The 14,094-nt window shown below is 35.0% G+C and overlaps 1 protein-coding gene and 2 non-coding genes across 6 annotated transcripts; 2 read left to right on the top strand and 1 right to left on the bottom strand.

The window, feature by feature from the left end:
* Positions 1-1,440: 1,440 nt before the first annotated feature.
* Positions 1,441-11,985, top strand: LOC135730852 (uncharacterized). Of its 4 annotated transcripts, none has more exons than XM_065248830.2 (8): positions 1,441-1,581; positions 2,541-2,794; positions 3,338-3,476; positions 3,810-3,952; positions 4,212-4,264; positions 9,326-9,450; positions 10,859-11,173; positions 11,341-11,985. In XM_065248830.2, the coding sequence occupies exons 2-8, from the start codon at positions 2,580-2,582 to the stop codon at positions 11,698-11,700; spliced, it is 1,350 nt and encodes a 449-aa protein (XP_065104902.1). In that variant the 5' UTR covers positions 1,441-1,581; positions 2,541-2,579; the 3' UTR covers positions 11,701-11,985. The 4 variants fall into 4 exon arrangements, with proteins under 4 accessions (XP_065104902.1, XP_073668457.1, XP_065104901.1 ...); XM_073812356.1 differs by having other exon boundaries at positions 1,498-1,581; positions 2,579-2,794; XM_065248829.2 differs by lacking the exon at positions 1,441-1,581 and adding an exon at positions 1,605-2,471.
* Positions 1,855-1,936, top strand: trnas-uga (transfer RNA serine (anticodon UGA)). The gene has a single exon. It is a non-coding gene; the product is annotated as a tRNA-Ser (tRNA).
* A 55-nt stretch (positions 11,986-12,040) lies between the features above and the next one.
* On the bottom strand, positions 12,041-12,114 carry trnat-agu (transfer RNA threonine (anticodon AGU)). Its single transcript has one exon. It is a non-coding gene; the product is annotated as a tRNA-Thr (tRNA).
* Positions 12,115-14,094: the final 1,980 nt, after the last annotated feature.

The following is a 14,094-nucleotide window of genomic DNA, read 5'->3' as shown; positions in this document are numbered from 1 at the left end:
CTACAGTCAGTTGATCTTTGTACAGGAAAAAAAATTGTCTGAGCCATTCCATAAAACTGGGTGTGATTTAGACTTTAAATAGTTTTATCTATTATTATATCATACATTTCCTAGGCTGCTTTTGTAGATGCACACGCTCAAAGCAATGTAATTGTTATGAATAATCATTCATAGTTGTAGTGAGACATTAAGGCAATATGAGTTTTACCAGCAATGATGTCTCTGAATAAGACTCCTGCCAGAGATGTGTGTAGAGAGAGGAGACTGGCAACTCGGAAAAACGATTAATATAATCATAATAAGAAGAAGAATTGGCAGACACACTAAAAAAAGAGGGAAACAGGAGAGCTTAAATGAAGTGGAGATGATGATGCTGATTGCTGGCAGGTGGGGATGACTGTAGACATGAAACAGGTGAGTGATGGAGGATGATGGGAAAAGGAGTGCAGAGGGAGGCAAACAATGAATACAAGGAGAACAGAACAGGAGGACAGACAGGGAGCTTGACACATATTATATACGATCACAAAATAAATTATGTAAAACAATGTAATATTATATAAAAATTGTGTAACACATGTTATACAATTAAATGTATTATTATTAATATTTTGTCCCGTACTAAAAACCATCCAAGGTAACATTTGACAGCCTTGCTGCCTTATTATTAACATGATATTTGACATCCTGTCACGTACATAATATAACTTGAAATTCATTGTGTATGGTGTTGACTTTTTGGATTGTGATATTTTTTAACTCCCTGTTAAAAACCAAGTCACTTTTTTCTCTACTATTCATTTTCAGATTTCAGCTTTACAGCAAGTGTTACCTTTTGTCAATAGACACATTGTAGCAGATTAGGACACTAATCTTTGTTTCTGTGGTGGTATCGCCACCTGCTGGACATTTACTAAAAATACAGCATGTAACTGCACTACAGCACGAACTCTGGGTAGAAAACTTTACCAACTTATAATTTTGTAGATAGAAACGAAATACGTTTAGTTAAGATAGTATTGCAATTCGTACTTATTGTATTACAATGAGTGCAGGGTCGTTAATTATATCGAACATTTTTTTTGTCTTATCGCGTGCTGGCTTAACCGAATAAACGTAAATAATTATAATAGTAAAACGTGCCAAAAACATTATCATGAAGGAACTAAAAGACTGAAAGCAGAGACTAGATACAATCGTGCCCTTCTTTCCTGTGTTCACTGGTCAGTATAAAATATGTGTCTGGGCTCAGTGCTAACACATAGGCTTACTGTATCTTTCCATGACGCACTGCTGTAATTTATAGAAGTGTCAGTCTGGGAAAACTTTTTTGAGCTGATAAAAACGGTTTAAATGAAACAAGTGAGCTATTAATGTCATTTATTCAGTTCAAAATGACGAACAGAGCCTTTCTGATACATGATGAACAGTACAAAATGAAAAATGGGAGGGCACCTGGCAACAATGGCTATCATGTGACGATATGTATGTAAAAAAAGAGAATGTAGGCTACTAGTAGTCAGTGACTTCTTGCGGGAGGTCCGTTTGCATCTGCATTTGTCTTCTCTGCATCGGTTTACGGTATGATTTAATCACAATTAACTAAAAATGCAATGAATTAATCGTATGTTATATAGGTTATATCTTATATGGAAAGTAGTTTACTGAGAAAAAGAATAAAACAACATTAGCTTGCGCTTAGTTTAGTAAAAGCTAGATGATATGCTGTAATTTGCGTGCTATGGAACCTTTCTTATTCTGTAAATGCATACTTGTTTATTCACTTCAATAAATTATGTATTATTCACACTATTCACCTAAACAAAAGCGGCCCAACTAAGTTCTGTTTCCGGTGCTGTGATGGCCGAGTGGTTAAGGCGTTGGACTTGAAATCCAATGGGGTCTCCCCGCGCAGGTTCGAACCCTGCTCGCAGCGATTTTACGTTTTGGAAATACAAATTTTTCTTGCTAAAAACTGTGTAAATGTTGTCTGATCGCAGGAACGTTAAAACACTTTTTTGCAAACTAATAGGGAGAGGCATTTCATTCAAATGAAACTAATGAAACCAACACTGTCTGCAGGACATAAATATTAAAGCGAAGTGTTAGAAAATGCCTGTAGATGGCGCACTGTCCACTGACAATAAGGTGTAGTCGGTAAAAATAACCAAAATATTCAGAGAGGTTGAGGTAAATGTCCTCCTGTACATATGATTTTTATTTTCCAGGTGTAATTAGTAGCGCTAAAACCAAAGCTATTTTAAATTACATGCATAAACATGAATTTATTTAAGCTCTACCTTACAGCTCCTTGGTCAATTTGCAATGAAAAGGTGCCTTCAAACGCGAAGGGTTAATATGATAGAGTAGCCTTCGGCGCAGTTGGACAGATTCCAAAATGTATTCGATATGCACTTAGACAAGCAGAAAGAGAAACAGACAGAGCCTAGTGTTGGTCATTCCAGTAACAGGTACAAATACACTATTTGAATAAGGGGAAAATACTTGTTATTCACGTGTTTTTCTGTTTGTTTTCTCAGGTGTCAAATTGCTAGTTTATATCCATATTCTGCCTTAGGATGTCCGGCTTGGGGAAGCTACGCGTGGCTGTTATAGGGGCCGGTGCTGCGGGATTGTGCGCGGCCCGCCATCTCCTCTCTCGCCCAGACACCTTTGCGCCACCTGTAGTGTATGAACTCACCAAGAACATTGGAGGAACCTGGGTCTACGAGGAAAAAGTGGGATATTACGACGATGGCTTACCCATTCACAGCAGCATGTACAGGGACCTAAGGTGAAAAGTTTGAATTACTATTAATTACTTTTAAACCTAATAATAGGAACTCTATAATGAATGAAGACTAAATTAAATTGAAATAAAAATATTATAAAAGACAAAATATTTCTAGAAAAAACTTTAAATATTTGTTAGTTATTATCTTAAAGTTATGATTACTGATTGAAAGTGATAAAGTAGTGTGATAAGAGTCGTTTCCCTTTCATACATTTAGGGATGAAGATTGTCTTCTGAAAACCTAATAATAATTTCCTAAAAGTAAGGCCAACAACTATTAATCATTTATTATACATTAAAAATTAAAGATTTAGTTCATGTATTAATACATCTTTAGTATCTACAGGTATGTTAAATTTTATTTAATCAATGCCACCACATGTTTCATTTATCTTGCAAATAAATTGTGTAAGTACTTTGTGTTGCAGTTGTAGTGTCACATAAATCTATGGTTTATTTCTTCCTGCAGTATTCATAGCACGTGGGATAAAGTCTTCAATGCTGTATTGTAATTCTGTATTGTGTTGTCATGTAATTTAACAGAACCAATATTCCGAAGGAGGTGATGTCTTTCCCTGATTTTCCTTTTGCAAAGCATCTCCCATCTTTTGTTCATCACACCGAAGTGAGGAAATATCTTGAGCAGTATTGTCATCATTTTCGCTTGTGGGACCACATAAAGGTACAAAAATAGCCTTTTTTAATTATCACACACCTGGAGTGCACATTTAAAAATGGATAAAAGCTGGAAATAATGTACTTCACATAGGATTTGACAGATAATCATTAATGACAATGTCTGCTATGACCAATCAGTCTGTGCCACTGATAATTTTTTAACACTGAGTTTGATTGGTCTGTCATGAACTGTTATTATCTTAACTATAAACTGATGATTAGTTGAAATTGCAAAATAGAAAAATAACTACCGGTAAGTGGCCTGAATGATTTATTAATTTGCTTGATAACCATCAGTCTTAAATAAAGCTTTAAAATTTTCCTTTCTTTTATCAAGTTTGGCACCATGGTGGCCTCAGTGACTCCAGAGGAAGTAAAGGATGGTTGGAAAGGGATGGCTTGGAACGTCACCTCCAATGATGGCCTAGACAACAGCAAATCCACAACGGAGAGATTTGATGCCGTAATGGTGTGTAATGGGTGAGTGCACAAATGTGAAATGAATGACAGCTCCTCATACTCTTTCCACCATGCAGTTAAAATGTACATGGCTAGATCAATATGGGGATTGCCTAGGTGGATTAAACAGTAACTAATGGTGCAACAAAATGATTGCACATTCACTTAGGTATATACAGTTAAATTTTTCAGAGTCAGCTTTGATTATTTTATTTGGTAAGAAAGTGGTTGAAAGAAGTGGAATTTACTACAAATAAAATTATTTATGTTTATATTACAGTCATTTTTATGACCCCTACATCCCTGCTATTCCTGGACTGGAAAAATACAAAGGTATTCCCTTCCGCACATCATATATTTTAGTTTGCATTCAAAAGGCTTTGCAGTGATTCACCGTCTAAATGTGCCTGGACTTGCAAATGGTAAAGAATGCTTTGCTGTTGCAACATGTTATCAGTTTATCAGCACAGAAGATTGCAGAGAAAACTTTAGATTGAACCATGCCGTTGTTTGATGAGCAGAGGCAATATGGTTAATCATTATACTACTTACCATGTATCAATCACCTGGAAAACCATTTAGTTTTGTGCATGCTGTTCTTTTTTATCAGATTAGTTTTCACAAAGTTTAATTATGTTAAACTTTTTTTTTCCCTTAATGGTCTTGCACCTAAGTATTTGTCTGACCTGATCAACCAGTACACCCCGTCAAGAGCCCTTAGGTCTGCTGACCACTTACTTTTAGTTGTCCCACGAGTAATGCTGAAAAGCATGGGTGAAAGAGCATTCACTGTTGCAGGACCAGAGGTGTAAAGAGTAGCTGAAAGCCATACTTGAGTAAAAGTACAAATTCCTTACTGTAAAAATTACTCCACTACAAGTTACAAGTCACCAATTTAAATACGACTTGAGTAAAAGTATTAAAGTAACCCAATTTAAAAGTACTCAAGTATTTTTACTCGTACTGAATGTTGGCTCAAAGATGCACTAGTCCTCAACACAAAGAGACATTGTAGGTCTGGGCAGTGAAAACTAAGAAAGTTTATTTATGAGGTTTTATTTCCTAATATAGAAAAGAAATCAAACACCTCAAAATTTTGACCTGGCAGAACAAACACAGATTAAACATAGTCATAGTCTTCTTTTGACTAAAATTTAATTAAGTTTTAGTCATATTTTTGTCATCTGAATTGATTTAGTTTTAGTCTAATTTTATTCAACTAAATACCATGAGATTTTAGTCTAGAAATCTACATTAAATTTAATTTAAACCCATTTAATTTTAGTCTAGTGTCATTGTGTACTTGAATGTGCCATGCTGAAAAATATATAGCCTAACTTTGTGATATAAATATATGGTAACACTTTGCAATAAGGTTCATTAGTTAACATTCGTTAGCTACATTAGTTAACATGAACTAATAATGAACTGCACTTATACAGCATTTATTCATCTTTGTTAATGTTAATTTCAACAATTACTAATACTTTATTAAAATCTTGTTTACATTAGTTAATGCACTCTGAACTCAGGGGCGCCGTTAGGGGGGGTGCAGAGTATGCAAGGCATATGGGCCCATGAGTACGCTAGGGGGCCCCACCGTCATCACTTTTCCGTTTTTTTGTTGTACACGTTTAATTATTAACACTATAGTTAAATGTAAAGTAAATTAATATAAAACTACTGTAAATGACTTTGTGATAAGTAAAATTAAGACACTTTTTAAAACAGCGTGCAACCATGACCTAGTAGATGCAATTACATATTTGGCGGTTCTGGTGGTTTTTAATTTGATTGTGCTGGTATGGATATGGGTGGGTAGGCAACATTTTGGTTTGGGATCAGTTTGGTGGGTTTGCTATGCAATCTTTTTAAGTTACCACAAACAGTCGACAGCCCTGTTTGGCATTTCAAGGTAAGATCTCACATGCCAATAAAAACGCTCATGCTGATCCATAAACTGTATGTTTCATTATTAATTAAAAATATTTGTGTTAAAACAAAAGGACAGCAATGGCTTTATTTAAGGAAATATTAGGATAGCGACTGCTGACAACTAGGCTATTGCATTTCTAAGACGGACAATTACTTACGTAATAGGCGGAGTTAAAAATATTATTTTCTGCAATTGTGGACTCTTTAATAAATAAACATGAAATAGGAGAATTGTCTAAGCCATTGTAATTGAGTTAAATTTTAAATGACTAAGAGATGGTTTTAATGTGACAACGCATCATTTTCAAAGTGAAAGTGATTCATTTTTATTTAGGTTTGCAACGGAGGTTTAGCCCTTAGTGCAGCTATTATAAACGCTATATCAGATTGTTTTTAACATGTATCCAAATAGAGAATGTCTGTTCTATATTTATGTTTAAGTATTGTTGTGTTTAAATGTTGTTGTAATGTTGTTTCTGTTTTGTTTCAATTCAATTCGATTATTAGACTGTAATTTTAAACGCTATATTGGGCGTTGTAATGGATTGAAGGCTAATATGACGGTACAAATGGAGTGAATCATAAGACATAATTTTCGAGTTTAATTTAAGTTTTGTTTGCTTCAAATGTTTGCTTAAAATAAATTTCGTTTAATATAATTAGTCTCTTAATTTTAATCAATGTTTTGTTGATAAGTGTTGTGAATATTAAAGAAAAAGAACATTAAAAAGAACACCGTGCATCATTACGTAACAAATATACTGCAATATGCTATCAAATGCCAAAACATGCAGTATTATTTTTGTAATGATATAGTTGTTGTTGGATATGCAACATCATATTATGGAGTACATCCCTTTTATCGCTTTTCATAAAACCTTCAGTGCATAGAAATTAAATGTGCATTCCCATCAGCAGCACATTTGATTGCGGCATGCTTTTGACTGAAAATCAACGTCATATTTAAATTGTGCTTTTTGCAATTTCTGTGTCACTGCAAGGGCATGGGTGGGCGAGGCACATACTTTAAAAAAAAATCAACGTTATATTAATTTTAAAAACTTTTGCCGGCCATGCTTTTTGTCATGAGCGGAGGACGCGTGTGGGGGTTGCGGAGAACAACGACATTAAGAGAATATAAGTTATTTGGTGTTTTCTGATAAATAAAATCAGTTTGTAAGAACATTTTTAAATGGACTAAATGGACTATAAGATCATCAATATGAATTGAATTGAACTCTGAAAAATGAACTATTATAGGCTAAACATAAATGTACACATTTCGCTTATAAAACCACACAGAAAACTCGACTGCCGCGACTTTCAAAGCGCCTTCCATAGATTTCCATAGATTCAGAAATGCATCTCCATGCATTATTCTTCTTTAAGTGATCTCTTTAAAATCAGTTACGTGAATGTTTTCTGCCATTCCAGATTAAAATGGTATTCGTTTTTCGAATAGCCTAAATCTTTTTTTTTTTTTTTTGCTTCATGCATTTATTTTTAGGTGCAAATGCGACTTATAAAATTTAATAAACGCACTCAGCTGAGTATTTTCTATAGCTACACATTATGGTATGAAAATCAAACAATCATCTAAAGAAAGGGGCCCAAAATTCTGTCTCGCATACCCCCCTTGAAACACTTCATTGCGCCCCTGTCTGAACTAACATGAACAAACAATTAAAGCTTACATTTTTATTAACTAACATTAACAAAGATGAAGAAATAATGTAACAAATGTATTGCTCATGGTTTGTTCAAGTTGGTTAATACATTAACTACTGTTAACTAATGAACCTTATTGTAAAGTGTTACCAAATATTCTTATATAGGCCTATCCTAAAAATATATAATTTTAATATTTAAAAAATTCCAGTAAACTAAAATTACACCAACAGAAATATGATAATGCATATTAAAAACGTGAAGTTGTTCATTTGAAAGATTAATTGTAAACACATGTAGTACGTAACACCACTATCTCACAAGTGCACTACATTTCTTCCGTCATGCATCCCTCTTACAGTAAATACATTACAGCATACTTGATTAAATGTGAGGACAGGGAAATTAACTTATTATCAATCTTATAATGTACTTAAGATACTCGGGCAATCAGTACAGGACCTCGCTGGTTTATATAGTAAGTTATATCAAGTTATGTACCAGCTCAGGTTAGCTGATAAAGTAGCATCAGAGTATATAAACATTTGTGCTTGCCTTTGAGTTGCGGGATGATTCTCCTGCAATCGCGCATCACTTTTGTTTTGATTGTAGCATCACAAGTTTAACAAAGGGTCCCTTGACTGAAGCAAATGTGATATGCATCCATATGTTTGCTCTTTATCTCTTCTTTCAGTCCAGACGCGAACTTTTCTCTACAGTTAATGACATACGCAGCACGCAGATGTCCCGCTACGGTGGCTCAACGCAAGCCATTCAGCGTTTGACATCAAAGTACCGCGAGACCAGACTTCTCCATATGCATTTGATTCGCTCTCGCAGTACTTTGATTTCTACGATTGCTCTGCGCAGCGCCAAATGAAGTTGTGTGTGTGTGCGTGTAACCTCGCGACCACAGATTCTATCCATCATCACCCTCTGACACTTTCGTCTCATTTTTATTTGACGAATAAACAATGTAGCGAGTAACGTTAAGTGTCATTTCAAATGTAGTGGAGTAAAGAGTACAAATACCCAATCAAAAATGTAATTGAGTAGAGAGTAAAAGTTGCTTATATTTTTTATACTCAGTACAAGTACAAAGTAGCCCAAAAAATACTTAAGTACAGTAACGAAGTACATTTACTCGAGTACTTTACACCTCTGTGCAGGACCGAAGCTCTGGAACAGCCTACCCCTGTACATCCGACAGACTCAAACACTTGCTGGTTTTAAATCTAGTCTAAAAACGTATTACCAAAGTCTGGCTTTTGACTCTATGTGAGAGTGGTTTTATTGTCTTATTTATTGTTGTATCGTTGATTGTTTGTATTAATGTTATTGTTGTCTGACTGATTCGTGTACAGCACTTTGTTAAGCCTCCGCGGTTTAAAAAATGCGCTTTATAAATAAAATTTGATTATGCAAGCATTTATGTATGTATACAATTGGTTTAGTAATTGTTAGTATAGCTAACAGCCAAATACAAAATTAGAACTGCTTGCACCACATATTTGAATTAGCGAAATAGTTTATCTAAAAATTTAAATTCTGTCTTTGTGTACTCACCTGTATGTCATTCCAATCATTCCTTGACAGCCCAAGTTTTTATTCTTATATAATATAAATAAGTAGTAAATCATACAGATTTGGATTGACGTTGAAATCAGTAATTAATGACAGATTTAAAATTTTAAGGTGAACTATTTCTTTAATGTAATTCTGCAACATCAAAGTTGCTGTACTATTTGCAGAAATATTATTTTTTCTAAATGTTTGTCTATATCAATGTAGGGACACTGATGCACAGTCATGATTACCGAAATGCTGAACCTTTTGTGGGAAAATCTGTTGTCGTGCTGGGAGCTGGTCTCTCTGGGCTGGATATTGCAATGGAGCTCTCCAATGTTGATGCTAAGGTATTTCACAGTGTTAAGTTGTTTTCCTATTTAGAATAATGCATTAGGATTTTGCATAGCTCATTGAGTGTATACAATGTACATGTTTTAAGGTGATGAGAAGGTGTTATTTAAAGAAAGACTAGCGTGTCTGGTTGTAGGTAGTAGCCAGAACACTAAAGTCAATCAAAAAATATATTCAATAATTTTAAATAGCATAGTGAGCAGAAGTGCAGTTAGTTAAAAGCAGACCAAAGAGCAAACTTTGCAGCCCATAGTTCACTGCCCATCTGACTAGTAGCAATTTACCTTCTTTATGTAAACAATAAGGGTGTCGTTAGGCATGGCACAAAGCACTGTTACCTCTCCAGCCGTGACTTTTTCATGATACAGCGCTAGCCTCAAGAACCGCAAAATACATATATTAAAGCAAAAAAAATATTTTTTAATCCAACTAACATAAAATAAAATCAATAGTAAAAGTATTTCTTCCACTGGAAAAAGCAATATACCTTTTATTCTCAATTAAAGTTCACCCAAGTATGAAAAATATCTCATAATTTACTCTTATGCCATCCCAGATGTATATGAACTTATTTTTTCAGATAAAGAAAAACAAATAATTTTATATAAAAATTTTATTTTCTTAAAGGTGGTGTGTGTAGATTTTAGCGGCATCTAGTAGTGAGATTGCGAATTGCAACAAAAGCTCACCCCTCAATTTCAAAACGCATATGGTAGCCGCCACAAGACAAACATGTCATCATCTGAAACAACATAGGGATGAAATGCGGTCTGTAAAACAGTTGGTCCGTTTAGGGTTACTTTACAAATATGAAGGCGACATCCATGTAAGGAGACCCGCGTGTATGTAGATAAAAACAGCTCATTCTAAGGTAATAAAAACAATACAGTTCATTATGTAAGGTCTTTTAGTGCTGGGAAAAGATTAACGCGATAAATCGCATACAAAATAAAAGTGATTTTTTGCATAATGTATGAGTGTGCGCTGTGTGTAATTATTATGGATATATAATACACACAGATTCATGTATGTATTTCAGAAACATTTACATGTGTATATATATTTATTTATTTTGTGATATATTCTATATTAACTATAAAAATGGATATATAAATAAAAATGTTCTGAAATGTATATATGTGTGTGTGTGTTTAAATATACATAATAATTACACACAGAACAGACACATATATTAGGCAAAAATGCACTTTTATTTTGTATGCGATTAATCTTTTCCCAGCACTAGTCTTTATACACCACTGATAAAATAGTTAAACTGATATATAGTATATTATATTGCATTTCTGTCAAGAGATCCTTCTAAAAGTTACACAATGCACCTTTAAATGGGAACCAACATGGCCATTATATACTTATATACCTTGTGCTGTTATTTACCACCAGGTGTTTCTCAGTCATGGACAGCGCCCTTTGACATGCCCCCTTCCTTCAGGAGTCCAGCAGGCTCCTCCAGTAACGTCTGTGCTAGATGATGGCTCTCTAGAGTTCAAAGATGGGAAGAGGGCCAAGCCAGAGGTGTTCCTAATGTGTACAGGCTACAACTTCACCTTTCCTTTTCTGGACGAAAAAGTGGGTGTAAGAGTCCAGGAGCACTTAGTCTGGCCACTTTACAAGTTCCTAATACCTCCGGCCTACCCTTCACTCTTTATAGTGGGCATCTGCAGGGCCATATGCCCTTTCCCACATTTCCACATTCAGGTTAGTAGGGTGCCATGGCAAAGTACCATTTTTGTTTTCAGTTTTAATATTTATATCTTTTTAGGGCTGCAATTCCTATTATATATCTTGTGTTAATGTTTAAAATAATTTTATTATTCTTACTTATGTGTCTCTTTTCTTGCTTGTCCCTCATTTTTTCTCCTCAGTCTCAGTTTGTCATGTCAGTGTTAGATGGTTCATTCACCCTTCCAACACGCGAGGAGATGGAGAAGGACATCGATTTGGATATTGCCGCCCGTCGTGCCCGTGGGATTGCCACCCGCCATATCCTTAAACTGGACTCTGAGCAATGGGCCTATAATGATGAGCTTGCCCAACTGGGAGGTTTCCAACCCCTCCCTCGCTATTGGAGCAACCTGTATGAATCCAACAAGGTGTTTCGTGCCCAAGACATGCTTAATTACAAAACCAATAACTTCACTGTCCTTAATAACAAAGAGTGGATGGTGCACAATTTGCATGGTCAGCAGTTAGAGAAGCCTCTGGCTGTTAAAAAGCAAATTTAAGCTGTGATGAAATAATACTCTTTGTCATTATGGTGCTAACAGGCATTTGCCAATGTAGCAAGTAATATTAGCATATAACAAATTCTTCAGTATTGTTCTTGCTTTACATTTTTTAAGATGTAAAATCACACTATTCTATTTTTATAACAAAGTTTCTCAATACAAATATCTATATGAAATATTGTACAATTATAATCTAGGTATTTGTAACAGGCACTCATTAAGTGTAGAATAAGCTAATTTTACAATAAAATGTATAAATCCTATAATAAATAATAAACCAAGTATTGCCGAGACTGTTTCAATAACAGTTCCTGTTGTACTGAACTGCATATCAAAAAGGCACCGCTGGGATTCGAACCCAGGATCTCCTGTTTACTAGACAGGCGCTTTAACCAACTAAGCCACGGCGCCACGGTCGAAACCGATGAATTTATGAGGTCAAGAATGATATAATCTGTTAATTCGCCGTTGTATTATATGTTTTGAAATTATTCTACATGGTTCTGAATTTAATATTAATCGTTGTTTTTAGACAGGTCGCCTATCCTGTCATCTGAAAAATGAATTAGCTGTGTTCTGGGTGTATGAACTTAATTTGAAGTAAACTTAATTCCGCAAGGTAGTGAATACCTTTCCATAATGATACAGTAACACGACTAGTTTTATGTATTGGTACTTTCTTAATCTAAACGTTTTAAAATATATATATATTTGATTAGTTAACACTGTCTCGCGATTGTATTAATATAGGTTGTGTTACACGAACAAAATGTAAGTGTATAAAGAAGTTTACTAAGTTAACATAACAGAAAACCTTGTGTTAAAGAGCAAACGTCTTGGTTTTTTTTACTATGAAAGGATAGTAATGCAAATGCTGGTAACTTAATACAGCGACAAAAACGTCGAGCCGCATGATGTCAGTACATCCTACACGACCACATTCTGACTCACTGTGCCTCTTTTCAGACTTTCACTGATGTCGACATCGCAGAAATATATAAGATCCTCTAACAAAACACCAAATGATTCATTCAACAGTTTTCTTTATTCCTATACGCGGAGGCATGCAGACCTGGAGCAAGGCAGATTTACGGTCCAGGCAGTTTTACACCCCGTTGTTCCTGATTCCTCCAGTAGGGGGAGAAATATACATACGTACGTAATGCCAAAACAACAAGCATTTGAAAAGCCTGTCCCTAAAGTATAAATTAAAAATATATACAAATATTTATAGTAATTAAGTAAGATACAAAGTAAATAAGACAATCAAGTAATTACCTGAATTAAAAGTATAAAAGTCCCTCCACCTCCCACTGTCATCCACCTCTGAATTAAAATGCTGGCAATAAATCTGTATGTAAGTTTATTGTTCAGCAACTTTTCTATTTTTCCTTTAATAAATGTATTAATTGAAACATTCAAATATTTATAATAATTACACAAGGTAGGTCCCTCCACCTCCTGGACAAGTCTCATGTCCAACGTGGGTGTTGACTGTGGTGCCCTTGAGCAAGGCACTTTTGCCTAATTGCTTCCTGGGTGCTGGGATGTCTGCCCACTGCTCCAGGTGTGTGTGTGTGTGTGTGTGTGTGTGTGTGTGTGTGTGTGTGTGTGTGTGTGTGTGTGTGTGTGCGTGCGTGCGTGCGTGCGTGCGTGCGTGCGTGCGTGCGTGCGTGCGTGCGTGCGTGCGTGCGTGCGTGTGTGTGTTTACTTCTTTCTGGGATGGGTTAAATGCAAAGGTCTCGTTTTGAGTATGACTTGCATACTTGACAAGCATGTCACTTTCACCACAATTAAAATGCTGTAAACCTGCATAAAATGCAAAAATCTGTAAAAAGATTACAAAGTATAATAGACATTATTATTACTACCTGAAGGAAAAAATGTTTGTTTATAATAGTCCCTCCACCTCTCAATGTCACCTCTGAGTTAAAATGCTGACAATAAATCTGTATAAAAAGTCCATTGTTACGCAACTTTTCTATCTTTCCTCTAAATGTATCAATTAAAACATTCGAATATTTATAATAATTACGCAAGGTACAAAGTGTAATAGACAAACAAGGAATTACTTGAAGAGAAAAAAAAATTGTATAAAAGTCCCTCCACCTCCCACTGTCATCCACCTCCATCGTGTGTGTGGCAAAAATTGCATGTATGGCATGTTTTAGCAACTTTTCTACATTTTTCTTTTAAAGTCTGTGTAAGTGATATTAAATATGTATTTTTGATTTGTCACAACACAGAAACATTGTTATAAATTTGGCTGGGTATTTGTCCAAATGTTTTATGGTTTAAAAGACCATTATGTGTTTGTTTTTTTATTTGCTATCTTGTTTTTATGTGTGAATATTCCCAAACACCTTTAAAATCTCTATATAGGAAATATGA

This window comes from Paramisgurnus dabryanus, chromosome 2, assembly GCF_030506205.2.
Source record: "Paramisgurnus dabryanus chromosome 2, PD_genome_1.1, whole genome shotgun sequence".
Classification (NCBI taxonomy): Eukaryota; Metazoa; Chordata; class Actinopteri; order Cypriniformes; family Cobitidae; genus Paramisgurnus; species Paramisgurnus dabryanus.
The sequence above is the reverse complement of the archived record's forward strand: the minus strand, read 5'-3'. Positions and strand labels throughout refer to the sequence as shown.

Excerpts from the sequence above, each read along its gene's own strand:
- LOC135730852 (XM_065248830.2), top strand. The coding sequence starts at position 2,580 with ATGTCCGGCTTGGGGAAGCTACGCGTGGCTGTTATAGGGGCCGGTGCT. Across the intron at positions 3,953-4,211 it reads GCCGTAATGGTGTGTAATGG|TCATTTTTATGACCCCTACA; the intron begins GTGAGTGCACAA and ends TTTATATTACAG. Across the intron at positions 9,451-10,858 it reads TCTCCAATGTTGATGCTAAG|GTGTTTCTCAGTCATGGACA; the intron begins GTATTTCACAGT and ends ATTTACCACCAG.